The sequence below is a fragment of the Arctopsyche grandis genome, chromosome 4, assembly GCF_051622035.1.
Source record: "Arctopsyche grandis isolate Sample6627 chromosome 4, ASM5162203v2, whole genome shotgun sequence".
NCBI classification, from domain to species: Eukaryota; Metazoa; Arthropoda; class Insecta; order Trichoptera; family Hydropsychidae; genus Arctopsyche; species Arctopsyche grandis.
In genome coordinates this window covers 18207735-18225254 of record NC_135358.1, presented here as the reverse complement: position 1 = coordinate 18225254, position 17520 = coordinate 18207735, and the positions used below count along the sequence as shown (strand labels likewise).

The window sequence follows — 17520 nt, the reverse complement described above, 5'->3', positions numbered from 1 at the left end:
ATTTTCTATCTCTTAACACGCTCTCGTATTTTTATTATCTCCTTGTTATACGGAGCATGCAGCTCTCCACATTTCTTTCATCGCACGTTTTGACATTCAATTTCACATAATGATTGAAAGCATTCTTCAACACGTTAAGATGTTTACAAAATCCACTTGTTGAAATGCACTTCATTCATTTCTTAATCTCATCTTCAGTGATGATTGCCTTAATTACACGTAAATACTATATTATTGACAGATGAAATGTTCCGGTCCGCTCTAGAGTATGGTCGATCGTTTGCAAATATGAGGTTTAAAAATATGAGATCGATTGTTAGCAAGTAATTATTTATGAAGTACTAGCTAGGCATAATTTAATGTTCTCGTATAAACTATAGGTATATCGAAATACCATATACATACAATTATACGATTTTTGTAATAAAATAAGAATGATTCGTTTTCAGTTTAATTTTATATCACATTAGGCAATAGTTGAGAGCTACTGATGAAATCAAGCAGTTGAAACCATGTTGGGAGAAGCGTGCCAAGATATTTTATTTTATGTACTTAAAACACTCGAAGTGCCCATACTAGAGATAACCTAGTCTTCGTGATATGTTGATACAAGTTTGTGTACTAAAATCGTTTGATGATTTAGCACGTGGCAGTCGTAAGTTTTCTATTAACTGGACCGTAGTGTGGATCGATTCAATTTTAATATACTAACGTTCCATCTATGTATGTATTAAATATACATATGTATGTATGTACGTATAAGGTCGGTTGTTCATAAGCTAATTTGATTAATTGTTACAAATAACGTAAATCATTCAATACCTTATGAAAATATTCAAATAGTGAAAATTATACTCCAAACTTTAAATATATATGTACATACGTACATATAATAACGCTGTGAAAAAATATGGAATTGTAGACATCAATTTTTTGTATCAAAAACAAACAACCCCGATTCAGATTTAAAAATATCGAATTGAATTTTTAGCCCATTGGGTTAATTTTCGAATACCTCTGGAGTACTAAATACACAGCGGCGCAATGACAGTCATAGTCTATTTGTTTGCCACCCGTTTCGACGCCGGCTTGCCGTTTCCACGAAATGGTATGAATGGCCTGTATTTTGTCGCAGATATTGTGCTCAACCGCAATGATATTTGAAGTATATTTTAACTGATTCGAACTCAGAATCGACCACTGATCACGTTTTCGTGATCTAAAAAAAAATGTGTGTGTGTCTGTGCTTCTGTGTGAGTTTCTGTATGTTTATTGTGTGTCAGTGTATTTTGGGGATTTTTTGAACACTGTTTGTCCTATCGAACTGAAACTTAGTATTGGTTACTGAAATTTTTATCGATACACCGTATTTTTTTTCAAATTGTTAAGTTGACCGGAAATGGTAGCTCCCCTTGTAGGTGTTCTCTTCCTTTTTGAGTTTTTGATTTAAATTATCTCCCAAATCACTCATCAAATCGGACTGAAGTAGAACTTTAGTCTGTGTAAGTTTTCCTACATTTGTGTTCAATTTGTATTGAAAATGCTCATAGCCCGTATGTGTGAACGTGTATATACATACATATGTTCGATTATCAAATTTTGTTTTTTCTACTTCTTATATTCCTCAAATACATAGATAAAGTCGTAGGTTGGTCACATCCGAACAAGTAAATGTAATTGTTTTACATAAACCCAATATAAATTTTTTACATAAAGTAATTTATTGTTATTTATAGGTGGATTATTTCAACTATTTGTAAAAACCAAATCAATGAATCAAAGCGATGTTTTTTACTTTATTTTATTACATTTTCGGATGTGTTTTATTTAATTTTAGAAATTTATGGATGCGAACCGAAAATTTATAGAATGTAGCCAAACTCTCAAAATTAGTACGCCTATATGCGAGTATTTCTTGCGTGAAACATCGGGAGTTTGCAAAATGCAATTGCACGTTTTTGAAATACGAAAACATGCAATTGAACTTTTTTTTCTTATACATTTGAAATCCCGGTGCTAGCACCGGGATCCCGGGATCGGAAATTCCCAGCACCGCAATCCCGGTGCTGAAGTAACCTTCCGGGATTAGAAGCACTAGTCGTTAGTAATTCAATGTTTAAATACAGTAAACAGTAAAACCAAAAATAAATAAATGCGAAATCGGAGTCGGAGTCACTCGGATTTTAATGACTCTGGTCAAAACTCTACAGTTCTAGTCTAAATCAAATCGTCAATATCAGTAACTAGAGACCTAGCTCAGTGGTTAGCGTATAATGCCACCAACTGAGGGGTCATGGGCCAAATCCCTGGCTCAACGCTGCTAGGATACATGTGCCTGCAGGTCGATCGTTTATTTTCAAAGTTTGGCGACTTATCTGATTTCATTGTTGAAACGGTTCCAAACAAAATTGGAGACCTATCTTCATTTTTTACTATTATTTGAATATAATTTAAAATTTATTATATTAATGTTATAGGTGTGGCCTTGGGGCAAAACTCGTAATGGTACCATGGGAAATATAAATATTCATTTAAAAAATTATATATGAAGGTTTTTCACTAAGACCCGGGCCAATTCCAATTCTAAACCCTGGAAATGTGGCGACCAAGGAGTTGCCAGGTGTGGCACGCTCCATCTAACTGCATATATTTGGTCTGGTTGTGCAACTAATCGGCCGACATAAGTCGCCCGGTGTGGTCCGTGTGTTTAAGTGTGACGTTATGCACATCGGGATTATACCGTCATCTCGATTAAGTTAAATTTAGCTTAAAAATATATAGTCCCAATAAAAATTCCAGCCCTATCAAAGATGTTCGTGGCTCGGGAAAGTGTTATAGTCTCACTTTTAATTTAAAATCCAATTCAGAAGCATGCCGAATGAGCCGAAATCGCGACAATTAAACGACGGGGTCAATTTTTCCGTTGACAATCGGCAACGACCCTTCTATTTGAACGTTTTTTCATCGGCCATCGTAAAAATGCAAAACAGGGGGTGGTTTCGTACGCGCACCCTCCCCCCCGCAGTGGCGATAACAGGTATTAGCACCGATCCAGTGCGGCCCTGGCCTTAACGACCACGTTTTCGCCATTAGCGCGAAACCTCCCCACCGCAAACGTTTAATTAAAATCCTGCAAAACCAGTTCACACACACGCATGTGTCACCCCTGTGTAAGTATGTACATGTGTATATGCAGTAAAAAAAATAGGATTGTCCAATGGAAAAAAAAGTATATTAAAAAATCATTTATTTCTTCCAATCATTCTGTACACATAGATTTTCATATTATTATAAGTTTATTTTATTTACAAAATTCGTAATTTCAAACAGTGTTCATTCATTTCAAAATATAACAATGAAAAAGAAAACAATTTCAGCTGATTTTCACGCTTTCATTCGAAGAAATATTTAAAAAATAATACATACAATGTAAATAAAGGCGAATCGTAACGCGATTCAAATGAAAAATTACAAATATGGCTAAATTCGAATACAGATCTTGTCATGTAAAATTTACGTTTCTCTATTTAAAGAGATGAACAAATAAAAAAATTTGGTAAATATATTTACAATATAAATTTTCAAGACTCCATAATATTACGACGAGAACTGATGTTCCCAAATAACTCCATTTTACAATAAAACTATTACAAATAGACACGATATATGTTTTTCATTTAATTTTAAATTCGACGCTGAAAAATGCGGTGAAAGTAATCGAAAAACAAAATGATTTGTGCGATTCTCGTCAGAACGATGCATTTGTGAGATTGATGAATCAGTCATAAACTTATGAATTCGAAAGTTATCAGATAAAAAAAATTCATCATACAATAAAATAAAATTAAAATGCAAGAATTATTGCACACAGGCAAACTACAAATATAATAAAAAAAGCACATTTCAATATTTTAAGCCTTAATTATTGTAATCTATTTAATTATAATATAAATACATTTTAATTTTGATATGTATTCAGCGCTCTGAATTATTCGTATAAAAAGAAAATTAGATTAAAATGTGATATTATTTAACAAATAACAAAATACACTGGATATTTAAGCCAGTCATATCATACATATCACAAATTAGGTGGGGAATATTTGTTATTATTTTTTATAATTCGAAAAATTTTAATTGTTGTCTCACATTTATATCACTTGTATAAAAAAAAGTAATACAAATATGAAAACGAAAACGAAGTCAAACAAGTCTTATGAAAATACTTAAAAAATGAGATCTCACAAGAAAAAAAGTTATTGCGATTTTAAAATAAATATTTCCAAAATAACTAACGAAAAATTAGTTATTTTAAAAGAAATATTGAAAATAAAATCGATAATAATATGATAGATAATAAATTAAAAGTACTAGCATAAAAGTGTTGCTCGTTTTCATCAAGTCAAATTATCTAACTAAAATAATATAATATTGCATTTGTCATAAAAAAAAACATAAAAAATACAATTCGGTAAATTGACAATAGAAAATATTTATTGTTCATAAAAATTCACTATATCGAAAATATTTGATTAAAATATTTGATTTGAAAAATAAATAATTGCAATATCATAAAAATGACCAGCACATGTTTTAAACTCAATAAGTGCTTCATAATTAAAAATTTATGCATTAAATAATAAAATACTCAATATTTACAAATTATAAAAAATGGCGAAAAATTTCATTTAATAATTTAAAAAAGGCAAATTAAGTACGAATTTTAATCTCACATCCACTTTGTATACATTTATTAATTAATTATAAATAATTTTCGTGGAATCGATAATCTTCTTCCTATTTTATGTGTTTGGCACTAAAGTTGACAACCCTGAAACTAATTAAAAAAAAATACGAAACAATTTTTCTTGGCGACTTTTATGCATACAAAACGAGTGCAAAAACAATATTTTACAAAATTGATTTTATTCAATAAACTAATATGTACAAAATATAGAAATGAATTATTTGTATTGTAAAAAAAGATAATTAATATAATGTAACAATATATACAAAATAATGTAAAAATTACATTTACTGCTTCGGAGGAATCGAAATTATAAAAGTTCAAGAAATTCAGTTTATATATTTCGTAATTTCTATAAACATTTTGTAATGGAGTCGTAGACATTTACATACAATCGATACATTCGAAATAACTTAAAATAATAACAGCTTTACAGCACCAGAGTGACCTTGGGTTGTATCTTTCAAAATTATTTACAATATTTTACCGTGCAATACAATAAAAAATTCGGCAATTACTATAATCCGAGAATTATAATTTGAGTCCACACCGAATCGAGTATAACACGTTTACACCTCAGCGCATCTTCTTTGTACCCTATGATGAGAATTGTGTGCACTCCAACTTATATGGCATTTTTAGATTTAAATAATACGGTTTTTTAATATTATAATTACAACTATGCGTCCTTACAACAGACGGCACATGTCGTCGCCACTCTTTTGAAAAAGGCAGTTTTTGTTTTTTTTATTGTTTTTTAAGTAATTTACCTATGGCAGTCTTCTTTGATTGGGTCATCGTCGAGTCACTACAATAAAATCGAATCACAGAAAATTCGACAGCGGTAGTCTCGTCCTCGCTGCCATTTCATTATTTATTTTTAATTTTATTAAATCGGATAGATGATAAGGAGTTTTCACTTTTAAATGTTCAAACTAAACACTCGCGGTCGGTTCGTGGGTCGGGTGCGCGACTAATTAAAGCCTGGTTCAGACAATGATCTCTCTGATGACGCGACGGGTGCGCGAGTTGGGAGTTGAGTATCCGCTCTCCAGACTTTCGTCGTAGCTTAGCGACAAGTGTTGGGGCGGCTTTTGCTCTTCAGTCTCCATCTGATGGTCCATGTACGGGTCTGGAAGACCGCTGACGTCATGGTAAGGCGATTCTGCAAAACGGAAAAGGGATTAGTTCACAAGAAAGCTACACGTAGAATGACTCAGGTATGAGTCGTGTATGTTGTTGGAGAATACAAAAAACTCAGCTACTTCAGGCATTTCATGAGACGATCATGGAGGTTAAAATTGAGTGAGGTCGCAAAGTGGATCGTAAATACCTCTCTTGGTTGCAGAACATAAACTGAACAAGAGAAACATCTGTGGAAAGGATATTTCACAGGACAAATAGTATGGGAGAAATTTCAACAAATTGTTCGAAATTAGAAAGAGGCTGAGACCCCTGAATCGGACATGACATAATAAAAGAAGATGCTTGAAGAATTGTTCGAAATTAGAAAGAGGCTGAGACCCCTGAATCGAACATGACATAATAAAAGAAAATGCTTAGACAAAGATTAACATTAGGATAAAAATCAATCAGACAAATAATGTACTGTTTAGAGAATCAACTTCGTCTTCCCAGTATCCTTAATTCCGAGCTTATTTGACTTTACCAAGTAAAATATTTGTATATATGTATTTATTTACAAATGTAATGAAGTTATCTTGGCAAGGATATTACAAGTGGTTTCCTGATTGCTTTCTAGAGCGGAACAAAAATAAATTGGGAATTGATTTTAGTGCCCGTTTCCTGTAAAGCAAAGCAAAATCTAGATTTTTATACCATCGACTGATATGCTCTAGCAGTCATTGAAATTTTTTTTCTACAACCATGTTTTGAATTAACAAGCTCTTGACTGAGAAGTACTTAATTACGCAACCAATTAACTACATTAAAGGCAATTTCATACTATATAGCAGTTCACGGCCACAGGACAGCACAGCAGCTCACGAAAACGACCGTTTCTATTCAGACTATCCAGCACCTTGCGGTCTCGGCACGTTCAGACAAAATTGGCTTGCATATACATTACAGAGCGCGACGATACGGCGCAATATTGCTTACATCGTATCATCGAGTCAAGACGCTCTTGAACAGACGTCAACGCGACGTATGGGCATTCGTATGCGCAAAAACGATACGTGCGCGTCAACGTATTCGGTGGAAGAGCATCTTCACTGTTGTCACAATCTGACGTATCCGAAAATACTCATATGCGCATGCGCATTTTCGTTAGTACTCTTGCACTTACTACAATGACGTCATGTCGTGTGTGAATATTTCCACACTGGCCAAAGAAAAACGGTGTTGCTTGATACGTTACGGTGACGTATACTGCTGTACAATATGAATAGATCGTGTCAGTTACTGCTGAGTACACATTATGGAAGAAATTAATGTGTCCTGTAAAATATCTTGGTTATATAACTTTAAATGGTTTCTTAAATTTAGATTTTTACCATATTTCAATCAAATTTATTATAAGATACTAATTAATTAGATGTACTGCTGTATAATATGAATACATATGTATTGTGGGTTACGTCTACGCCACTTTAGACACGAATATGTCCATACAAAATGTACCAAAGAATACTTTTCGTACTGCTGGTTACGTGTAGTTGTCGGCATGTGCTGTGCTAGTATAAATATACCTTAATCGGCCAATATAATGATTTGATATGTCAATTTAAGTGTAGCAAAAAGTACACCATAAGAAGAAATAGCATGAATATCGAATTAACCGAAATATAATTGATTAATTGACAACATAATCAAATATGAGTTTGGAAGAATGAGAAGAAGTCAAATGACTTTTTATAGCAGTGGTTTTATAGGTCTGAACTTACCTATTTGTTGGTCCATTCTTTTCTTGGGCTTATGCACCGATGCATAAGGATCGGTGCAGTATTCTTGTCTGGATGGGTTTTGACTGCCGCGCATGTTGTACTCGTCCGCCATGTTGGGTTGGGTATTGTGGGTCATGTGTGGGTACGGTGCGTAGTCATCGATTGCGCCATAACCACCATGAGCAATGGGATCATATCCGTATGAATTTTGCCTATCTATGATGGGATGTGGGGCAGTCATGTTGTTGACGCCGTTGTTGGCCGCCGCGGCCATCTTCATTTGCCATAGGGAGTCTTGTGAGTTCACACTGCCGCCATTGTTGGAATTGCTATAACTATTCTCCATGTAACCCATATTAACCCCTGCAACAAGCAAATACAAAATTAACGCAACACGTAGACGAAGGTTCGGACAGACATCGTCATGCTTGCAAATATTCTATTGCATGCACAAAAGACAAGATTTACAAAGCGGATATACCAGAACAAGAAACCTTATTTACCTTTCATCGTATACCGACCAGCTAGTCCTTTTTTGAGCAATGCAAGATAAAAATATCAAAAAAAAAGTCTTCGTGAAATAGGAAAAAATAGGAAGAAACGATTTTAAAATTTGATAATTATTTTTAAACAATGAAAAGGATCGATCATACATTTACACTCGAATCGATACTTCGTTTGCCTCGACGAAAATATTCAATACTAAAATGAGACTTACATTCGCCCCCGTTTATGTTTTGGCCCGGATGACCCTGTACGTTCGGAGCCACGTGGTATCCGTAACCATTTTGAGTCGCGTAAACTGCGTTTTTAGGATCTTCCATCGACAGAGCCAAGTCCATCGAGTGCTCCAGAGCTTTGTTCTCCAATCCTGTAGCCGGATAGTACGGAGGAGGAGCTTGATTTTGAGCAGCGACCATTGACGGTCTCATCGATTCCATTTCGTAGTCTTTGGTATTCTGCTTTTTAGTCTGGTTACGTTTGCAACGACAGAACATGAGAAGCAATCCAATAAATAGAATGAATACAATGCAAGACACGATAATGGCGATCAACGTGGGAGTTGCCAAAGCTGATGCTTCCTTGATATAAGACGGTCCAACTGAAACACCAATACAAATAAAATACCATTCCAAATCTGATAGACACATTAAAATTTTATTTTACTCACTCTCTGCCTCAGTGTATTCTCCACAGTGTTCATGATTGACTCTAAGGCAAAGTTTGACACGTACTCTAGGATTCAATTCGTCAACTTGTGGCACTCCTGGGTTATCGTTTATCTCATCGCCTAAAGATCTACCACCATTTCTACCCATCCTGTTGGATGGTGCCATCAAATCGATGACAGCCTCTTTGTACGTAGGCCCATTTCCAGACACGTGCAAGGGGATTGTTTCAACTACTTGCCATGTAGCCATGGTTGTATGCCCGTTAACCAAGGATTCAACTACACCGACTAGTGCCAAGCAAGTCGATCCAACATTTAATGATAATGTCCTGGTGCTTGGATCGAACGTCACATGATCCGGCGATGGGATTTTGTCTACTTTTGTAGTTGTGGCGATCTCGTTTGAGAAGTCACTGCTTCCTTTCGCGTTCAATGCTTTCACCTGAAACGAAAGTATAGTTAAAGATCCACGGAGCTGAAACGGTTGCACGTATAAATAATCTTATCACATATGTCAACAATCCACAATACTCACAGGTGCATAAATAAAAAATGCGTGATATAAAACGAAACTAAAAACGGTATTCAAAAAATAAAAATGAACATAAGCAGTTTGTTTTTTTTTGTCGTTAAATATTCATTAATTTCTTGCACGTTGATTTACCTTGAAAACATAAGTCAGATGCTGTCGGTTGCAATAAAAAAATGGAATGTAATGAATAAACGGGAATATCAAAAATGTAAAAATCAATAATCTATACGGTTTACAAGTCCCATACGAAATGATGACAGCTCAAAAGTCGTTTATTTTTGTCAGCAGAAATAAAATTATAAAAAAATTTACCTTGAATACATAGGTCTGGTGTTGGTCAAGAGCGGTCACATTGCAAGGAACATTTCTGGAGCAATCGAATTCCATCCATTCGCCATTTCGTGATGTCATCATCGAGCAATCGCCCGTCACAACTTCATTATTAGGCATGGCTACTCTTCTATATGAGACGAAATATTTAGTATTTTGTAAACCACCATCGAATCCAGGTTCCCACAGAAGAGTTACAAAATTATGTCCAGCTTCGATCGTTTGCAAATTTCTCGGCTTCTCTGGAGGCCCTTTCGGTTGTAATTTAATTTGAGCCTTTACTGATCCGAGTGTGTTAATCACACGACAGTAATAATCACCATAATCTTGGTGCTTTATGTTTGAAACCTTCAATATACTCGTGTACATGTCGTTGTTGTCTGTCGTAGTGTTGATTTCATAATGTCCTTCAGATGACATGAATAGTGGAGCAGTGTTGGTTCCGAAGGACCATTGGAACTCCGGTTTGGGGTAAGCTTGCATTTTGCAAACGACTTCAGCGGTCTCTCGTAGATCGTAAGCGACTTTGTTGTATTGATGCAAGGTAATAGGCTCGTCTGAAAAGTCATTTAAATGTTAGAATTTATTGTAAATAAAATGAAATAAAATAAAATGCATTGAAACTTACGTTCAATTCTGAGATGCATGCTGGATTCTGTCTTTTTGACTTCATTTTCGAATACACAAGAATATACACCTCTATCTTCAGGCAAAAGTTGGTTTCCTTCAATTCTTGCTTTGCCGTTGAATTTTAGAGTGCTGTGTACATTAACGACTGAATTTCTTCCTTCGGTATTTTCAGTTCTGACTTCGTATAGATTTGGTTCCGGAGTAATTTCAGACCCATCTTTCAACCATTTGATACTCGGTTTTGGTTTGCCATGTGCGCTGCAACTAACTGAAAAATCGCTGTCTCCTGAGCGTCTAGTCATGTGCGGTTGAAGTTTAGATTGGAATCGTGGAGGTTGATGAACTTCTAAATTAATCGAGGACATTTCTCCATGACCCAAAACATTCGTTGCTTGACAATGATAAGTTCCTTCACTACCCAAATGAGCACTGGGTATGGCATATTTAGGACCCATGGCTAAAACTATCGGCTGTGATCCTTGAGAATCACCATCCCTGAACCATTTGTATTGGGGAGTTGGCCAACCCGGAGGATTTGCAGCGCAAGACAGAGTAACAGCAGAACCTTCTTGAGCAATTGGTCTATCTGGACTGATTCTTGCTTTACCGGGTTTGTGTCTGACTAAAACGGCTACTGATGAAGTACCTGTCTTTTCTATTCTTTTACCACCAGCTGTCACGATGATGTTGGTAGCTTTACATATGTAAGTTCCAGCAGAATCAGCTGTAACTCTAGGCAATCTTAAAGATTCCCCACTTTGCCTGAAATCAGCTTTACCTTCTTTGGTCCATTCTATTGAAATCGGTTCTGGGTTTGCTGTGACGTTGCAACGAATGTTGACCATGCCGCCTTCTTCAGTTTCACGGGTTTTAGACTCGATGACTACGCTTGGTGGAAACAAGACATCTAAAAACAATTCTTGTTCTCCGATTTTGCCCAAACCATTGTCTGCAGAGCACGTATACTTTCCGGAATCTTCGATTGTAACCCTGTTCAAAGTGTGGGTAACAGATGGCGAGATGAATCTATTGTTCCTGGTCCATCTGACGTTGGAAACTTTAGGTTTTGAGTCTACTTTACACTCCATAATGACGGAACCATCTACCTCGACTTTCAAAGGATTCTCAGGACCAACTTCGACACGGGGAAAATCTGTAACAAGTGAAACAAACCATGAGGAAATAAGATTTCACAATCGCAAGCATAAAAAGCGGAAGTTGAAGCTTTGAAATGTCTATTTTCGACATGTTTACACTGGGAAAAAAAAGGAAAACATCCATTTCATATTCCACGATGGACCGCTTGCGGGCACGTTGTGTTTTTCTCCGACAGCGTACATGCATGCGAGCGTTTGATGCATCCACCAGTGTACGTGAATATAGTGCATAGCTCTGAGCTGAGCTTTTACATAAATAAAAAAAGCTAATAATAATAAAACAAAGGCTTGAAATAACCACAAGGGAAAAAGTCATTACTCTCATACATTACACTTCAAAAAAAAGTCCTACAAATGCGACTCCAAATTAAGGGTGTGATATATGAGTGCGCTTAATTCCAAGAAGCCCACATACAAATCTAAAAAACTGATGTTTTTGTATCGCGACAAGACGAATTAATTCAACCTACGCGAGTGTTCTTCATTCAATTAGATGTCGTTGAGAAGCGCTGTCGCATTGCATCAGGGGCCCGTTATGAGTGCATGGCCTCTTAACCCGACTGCACGAGCGATGCACAAATAAAAGCGAATGCAGTTTGAGGCGTCTAATCGAGCCGGCCATGTGTTGTTTCAGAGTTGATTGATCTTTGGCCGTGGCTTATGTGGAACGCTTTCAAGTTGCACTATAATAGAAATTCCGGCGGGATCAGATATCGCTGATGGTGTCGGAAAGTCGAATCCATTCGGAACTCGGACAGACGAAGACACTATTGAGTGCAATGCAAATGCACTCAGGATGGCGACTAATTAAGGGAATGCACTTTCAAGTGGGCGGCAAGACAATTTATGCTAAAGCCATAAACGAATGCTAGGACAACTTAGCCTTTGTGAGTACTTTATTCACCACGGAAAAGGATTAGGGTTAATTAATTTAATCTTTCAACGATTTGAACATTCAGGATAAAATAACGAAAACAATTTATTTAATTTATCACCAGGTTTGTATATTATACATACATATACAGCTAATTGTTGAAATTACAGCGGAATCTCCATAATCACCTTCAAACCTCTAACCTTCGTTCTTGACAGATATTCCTAAACTAATGTCATTATTGATTGTATGAATATTATATATGTACATATAGTATATAACAGTACAAAGATTTACTCCGATTCGTTCACGAACATGCTAGTTTGTTCATACACGAACTATTGTTTTTAGTTTAAGTGCTAACAGTCAAAAGCTACCTTCAAATAGACTCACCAGAAGCCGCATGAAACTTTTTTAAGATGTCAAAACTCCAAAGTATTTAAAAGGGAAATCCAATCGAAACCGCATTACAACGTTGCTATAATTACTGTTTCCGCTAATATTAATAATATTGTAACCTAGGGTAAGCATGTATGCATAGAGGATGGGAAAAACGATTCAAAATACTTTTACTTATGTCTACTATAACTGGTGTACACTCTAACTGGCCAGATTGTTTCGTGTGTGAACAAACTACATAGTATATTAATGAATGAACGAAATGTACACTTGGACTATAGCATACATATGTACATATATAATGATTTGTTTTACCATATTTTGTATTTATTTAAGAAACAAAATATAGTTACGAACTTCTAACAATTAAATATTAACTTTAAATTTCTTATTTATTTTTAAATTTCTAGCTTAAAAATACCTATATCTAGCTTAAAATACAATGATAATTCGTTTGTATAAAAAAAAAGTATGTATTTTATGTTCATCATATTATGTTTAAAAATGAAATGAGAGATTGTATAAATAATTTAAATAAGAATGTTGCCCGCAATCTTTTTATATCTGATTCCCAAACGAATCTATATAAATAGTAAATATAAATTTCCAAAATGTCTGAGCGAGATGTTGAATCTGTCCTAGCACGGCTTTGGAAACTTCTATACAAAAATCTTCTAATGAACTCTCGACATATCTATGAGGTTCTTGGTCCAGATCACATGATGTGAGTGGACAGCATATTAAATTACAAATTTTTTCCAGATTGCTCAGAAAAAGGAATGCAATTAATGGATAAATCTCAAGTGAAATATGTGTGGTATGATATAACAAGGGTTTCTTTCCCACACATGAAACATCCAGTCTACTAGTGTAATGAGTGACAATTTCAAGTGGATTGAACGTGTGATATTCGAGGACTAGAAAAAGCTATATAAATTAGCTTTAACGATTGCTCCTAATATCCTCCCTCACACATTCACACATGTTGGAACAAAAGTACCGTGTTGAAAAAAGCGCGTGGGAGAAAGCTCTCCGAAACGTCACGAAATCCGATAACGAATCCGTATTTATTATTCACAATTTTACCACAATTTGACTATCGCGGGGCATTAGGGTAATTGGGCACCTCTCGCCAAGCGAGGAAAACTTTCGAATTGAAACGTGTCACACGTGTGCATGGGAGGGGGAAAATATCATTGATGTATGTACGTCATGCGAAATACATTAGTAAAACGAGTGAAAATAACGAAGGCTATATATCAGATGGAAAATCGGTCGGACTGAAGCGAGTTTTCGCTGTCCAATATTGTTAGATACATTCAAGACCCTGTCCCGTTCCCACCTCCCAACAAATCACCTACAAAAAAAGACCTACATTAAAAATATATTTTATTTCTCTACTGTTAATTTTCAAACATAGACATTTCGAATTGTATTCACTCAAGTTGATTGAATACAATTTCTTACCGTATATTTTATTATCTGAGCAACTTTATTATGCAATAAATAATATAACATATTCCGTTTATGATAATCGTCTATTGATAAGTTCAAATAAATATATTATAACCAAATGAAATAGCATTTTAACGACAAGGTGGATCAATTTATCACTTCTATCACCCAAAAATGGCGATTCACAAATAACATTAATAATTACAAATTAACTTTCAAGCAAATGTTTTTATTATAATTGAGTGTTTCATTTTTTTGACCTTTTCGAATTCTCACAGGCCATTAGTTGATATACAGAAATTGAATAAAAAAAAAACTATATAGAGGGAGTTACATACAAGTTTTAATTGAAACAGTAATTGAATTAAGCGCGGTTAGTTTAAATCTGAATTTCAACAGTCATCAAAAGTATTGGGGAGTAAAGAGATTTAAATGGTAATGGCGGGTCACGTAACTAGAAGAATGGACGAGAGGCGGATAAAAAAAGTGCTAGAATGGTACCCGAGAGAATGTAAAAAGGTGAAATGAAGGCCACAAAGATGATGGGTGGACCAAATTAGAAAAATGTGAGGGGTGAGATGGATGAGAGTATCAAGTATCCAACACGCTTCCATAAGTAAGAGTATCAAATGGAAGCGTGTTGGAGAGGCCTTCACCCGACATGTTTGGTCAATGGGTGTAAATGATGAAAATGATGATATGATTCATTCTACAATATTTCGTCTAGGTACCTACTAATATTTTGTAGAAAAAAAGTTAATCGTGCACAGTATGACTTTTAGTACAAATGATGTGTGTAGGTAGTACCATTCAGTCGAATTGGTGAAAATGTCCGTTGGAAATTTGACAATGTACAATATATAATTATTCGGTATGGAAAAATCTTGATGACAAAATTACACATAACGAGAGGGAGAGAAGACACGATGAAAATTCGAAAGTTTCGAGGCGCGTACAAACTCAATTTCGCCGCATTATCAAATTTGGACACGAATATTGATTGAGGAGGGGTGGGCGGGGGGTGGAAAGGCCTCCACGGAATGTCAATTGTAATCAACTTTCAGACCAAATATGACAAGGGTGGAGGGTGGGGGTGGGAGGCAGGGAATTGGTGGGTCAAATTATCGGAATAGATTTATTCGATATCGACCACCCACCCACCCACCGAACCCACAAATCAATTATTCAAGTCGGCACGCGAGCGCTAACTTAAATAAAACGCTCAATTTTGTGATGTACCCCGCAAGCCGGCCTCGACTAATTGAAATTCAGCAGTGCTGGATGCAAATATCTTTGTCGGCAAATCGCAACTCAGAAGTGTACACTTTGAAAGTGCATACGCCTTTCACTCACGTACTTATCCATCGATAAAAACAAACACCGTTGCAGTCAGTACATAGCAGAGCAATGGCGCCGGATGCAGTTTAACGAATCGATTAACTGCAGTGTTAAATGAATTCTAATTTGAAACTTGAATGGCACACTATATTTGCGGAATAACGAGATTAATATAATTGTTGAATATTACATGTTTTAAAAAAAGAGAATCCACTTAGAGATATATCGGAGATAAGCTCTGAAGTATATTGGCAAAAATTGTAAAGTCCATTGAAAAAAAAAATATTATGGTGAGAACAAATTCAAAAGTACGGCACAGAACGCGTACGTGAGCTCCAGCGGTGATGGGTTGCCCATAAAATGGTTGCACGTGCATATGTAATTCGTTCGATCTTATTATTTCGACAAGTATCTCTTATATTCAAATATGGGAATTAAATCAACGATCACTGTTAAACCAATGTGAATAGAAGGATAAAATATCAACGAAATCACTCCAGGTGAGGGACTCTGCGGTATGGATTTGGCGTACCGGAATACAAACGTCTAACGTTTTTTGCATGTATTAAAGTATCTAAAAAAACGACGTACCACGTAGGTACGTAGTTTTAATCATTTAAGAGCTTAAAAGGTAGTGATTGGCGCTCGTCGACCACAGGTTTACTAGCGCTGAACTCGCGTTCGCGCCAAAAATGCCTTAGCGTATAAACGAGCCATATAAAACAACCAATAAGGTCTCGCGATTCATCGACCAATCTCTGTGCGGAGAGAACTCATTGGGTATAAAAACTCGGCGGTTTTAGTTCGTGCTTCATTCGGAGCTGGCAGGCCAACGGATCAAGAACAATAAACTACAACACCGCACTCACTGCGTCTTTCACTCCGATCTCGGAAACCCCTCTAGACGTCCACGCTACAATATTATTACATAATGGACCGGTCATAATCATAAATACACATATAATATTATAGTACGAACAAAAAACTTTAGTTTATGCTGGTTTACAGATAAATCTTAAGGTCAATGACAACTAAATTCAAGTTAACAAAACTCAGCAACATATTGAAATTATGATCCCAAAGCAGATGTTTTCCCGTTTGCTTTAGACTAAAAAGTAATACAAACCGAAAAATAATATTTCAATGATAATTTTATTCTCATAAGATTGGGTGTATTCTTAGCGTCTTATCCTGTAAAGTGTTCTGAATATTCAAAGGATTTAATTTCATTTGAAACCACCGAAAGTCTCGAGAACTCCAAAAGTAATTCCTTCATATGATATTCGGTTGAAGAATATCAGAGGCTCGAAAACATAAATCAAAGTTAGTTTAAAGTTATCTTTATCATAACAATATGCAACAAGTTGAATTGAATATTTTTTACAAAATTGATGTTTGGAGCATAAACATACTAAGGTATATTGAATTCATAAGTGATTCAAACTGGCTAAAAAATATTGAAAAACACTGTCACACTATTAGCGTTAGATTCACGTCTTTTATCAATTGGAACCCTTCGATGGAATTACCATATGAGAGCGTTTATTACGGATTCGTTATCGTCTGTCGGCTTTGCGGACCCAACAGCACACAGAGGATCTAGAGGTCCGGCCCTCTGACCCAGCGTCCCTATTTAAATCCAATCTGGCCCTCCTAATCGGAGCGGGACCCTCACATAAAAATTAACGACAACGATTACCCAAAAGCGGATCCGGTCGCGTGTATGTGTGTCAATCGCACGCGTAAAAGCCTTTCGAGAAGAGGTTATCTATTTCCATTGTGACCGCAGTCGGCTCGGGGTTAAAACGCGCCTTGTGAGATTACGTGTCGGTTTTCAATTAACGACGCACCAATCTCCGAATTTCACGACTTGCCAATTATCCTTTGACGCGAGCTTGTAAATTTCGTCCGAGCAGGGCTTCTCAATTTGGGTGTCGTACGGCGAGCGTCTCTAGGTGGGAATTAGTAGCGTTTAGCGGGT

The 17520-nt window shown here is 35.9% G+C and overlaps 2 protein-coding genes across 3 annotated transcripts in view; one reads left to right on the top strand and one right to left on the bottom strand.

Annotated features, from left to right (window-relative positions):
* Nucleotides 1–17520, top strand: part of LOC143911007 (uncharacterized) — a 901246-nt gene that overhangs the window by 14045 nt on the left and 869681 nt on the right. The gene's annotated exons all lie outside the window — the stretch shown is intronic.
* Nucleotides 5072–17520, bottom strand: part of ed (hemicentin protein echinoid) — a 166127-nt gene continuing 153678 nt past the window's right edge. For both annotated transcript variants that reach the window (XM_077430123.1, XM_077430124.1), the window contains 6 exons: nt 10315–11469; nt 9669–10243; nt 8825–9266; nt 8372–8755; nt 7654–8016; nt 5072–5912 (listed from right to left, as the gene is read on the bottom strand). In XM_077430123.1, coding sequence (XP_077286249.1) covers nt 5737–5912; nt 7654–8016; nt 8372–8755; nt 8825–9266; nt 9669–10243; nt 10315–11469 — 3095 coding nt within the window. In that variant the 3' untranslated portion in view covers nt 5072–5736. The remainder of the gene's footprint in view (nt 5913–7653; nt 8017–8371; nt 8756–8824; nt 9267–9668; nt 10244–10314; nt 11470–17520) is intronic.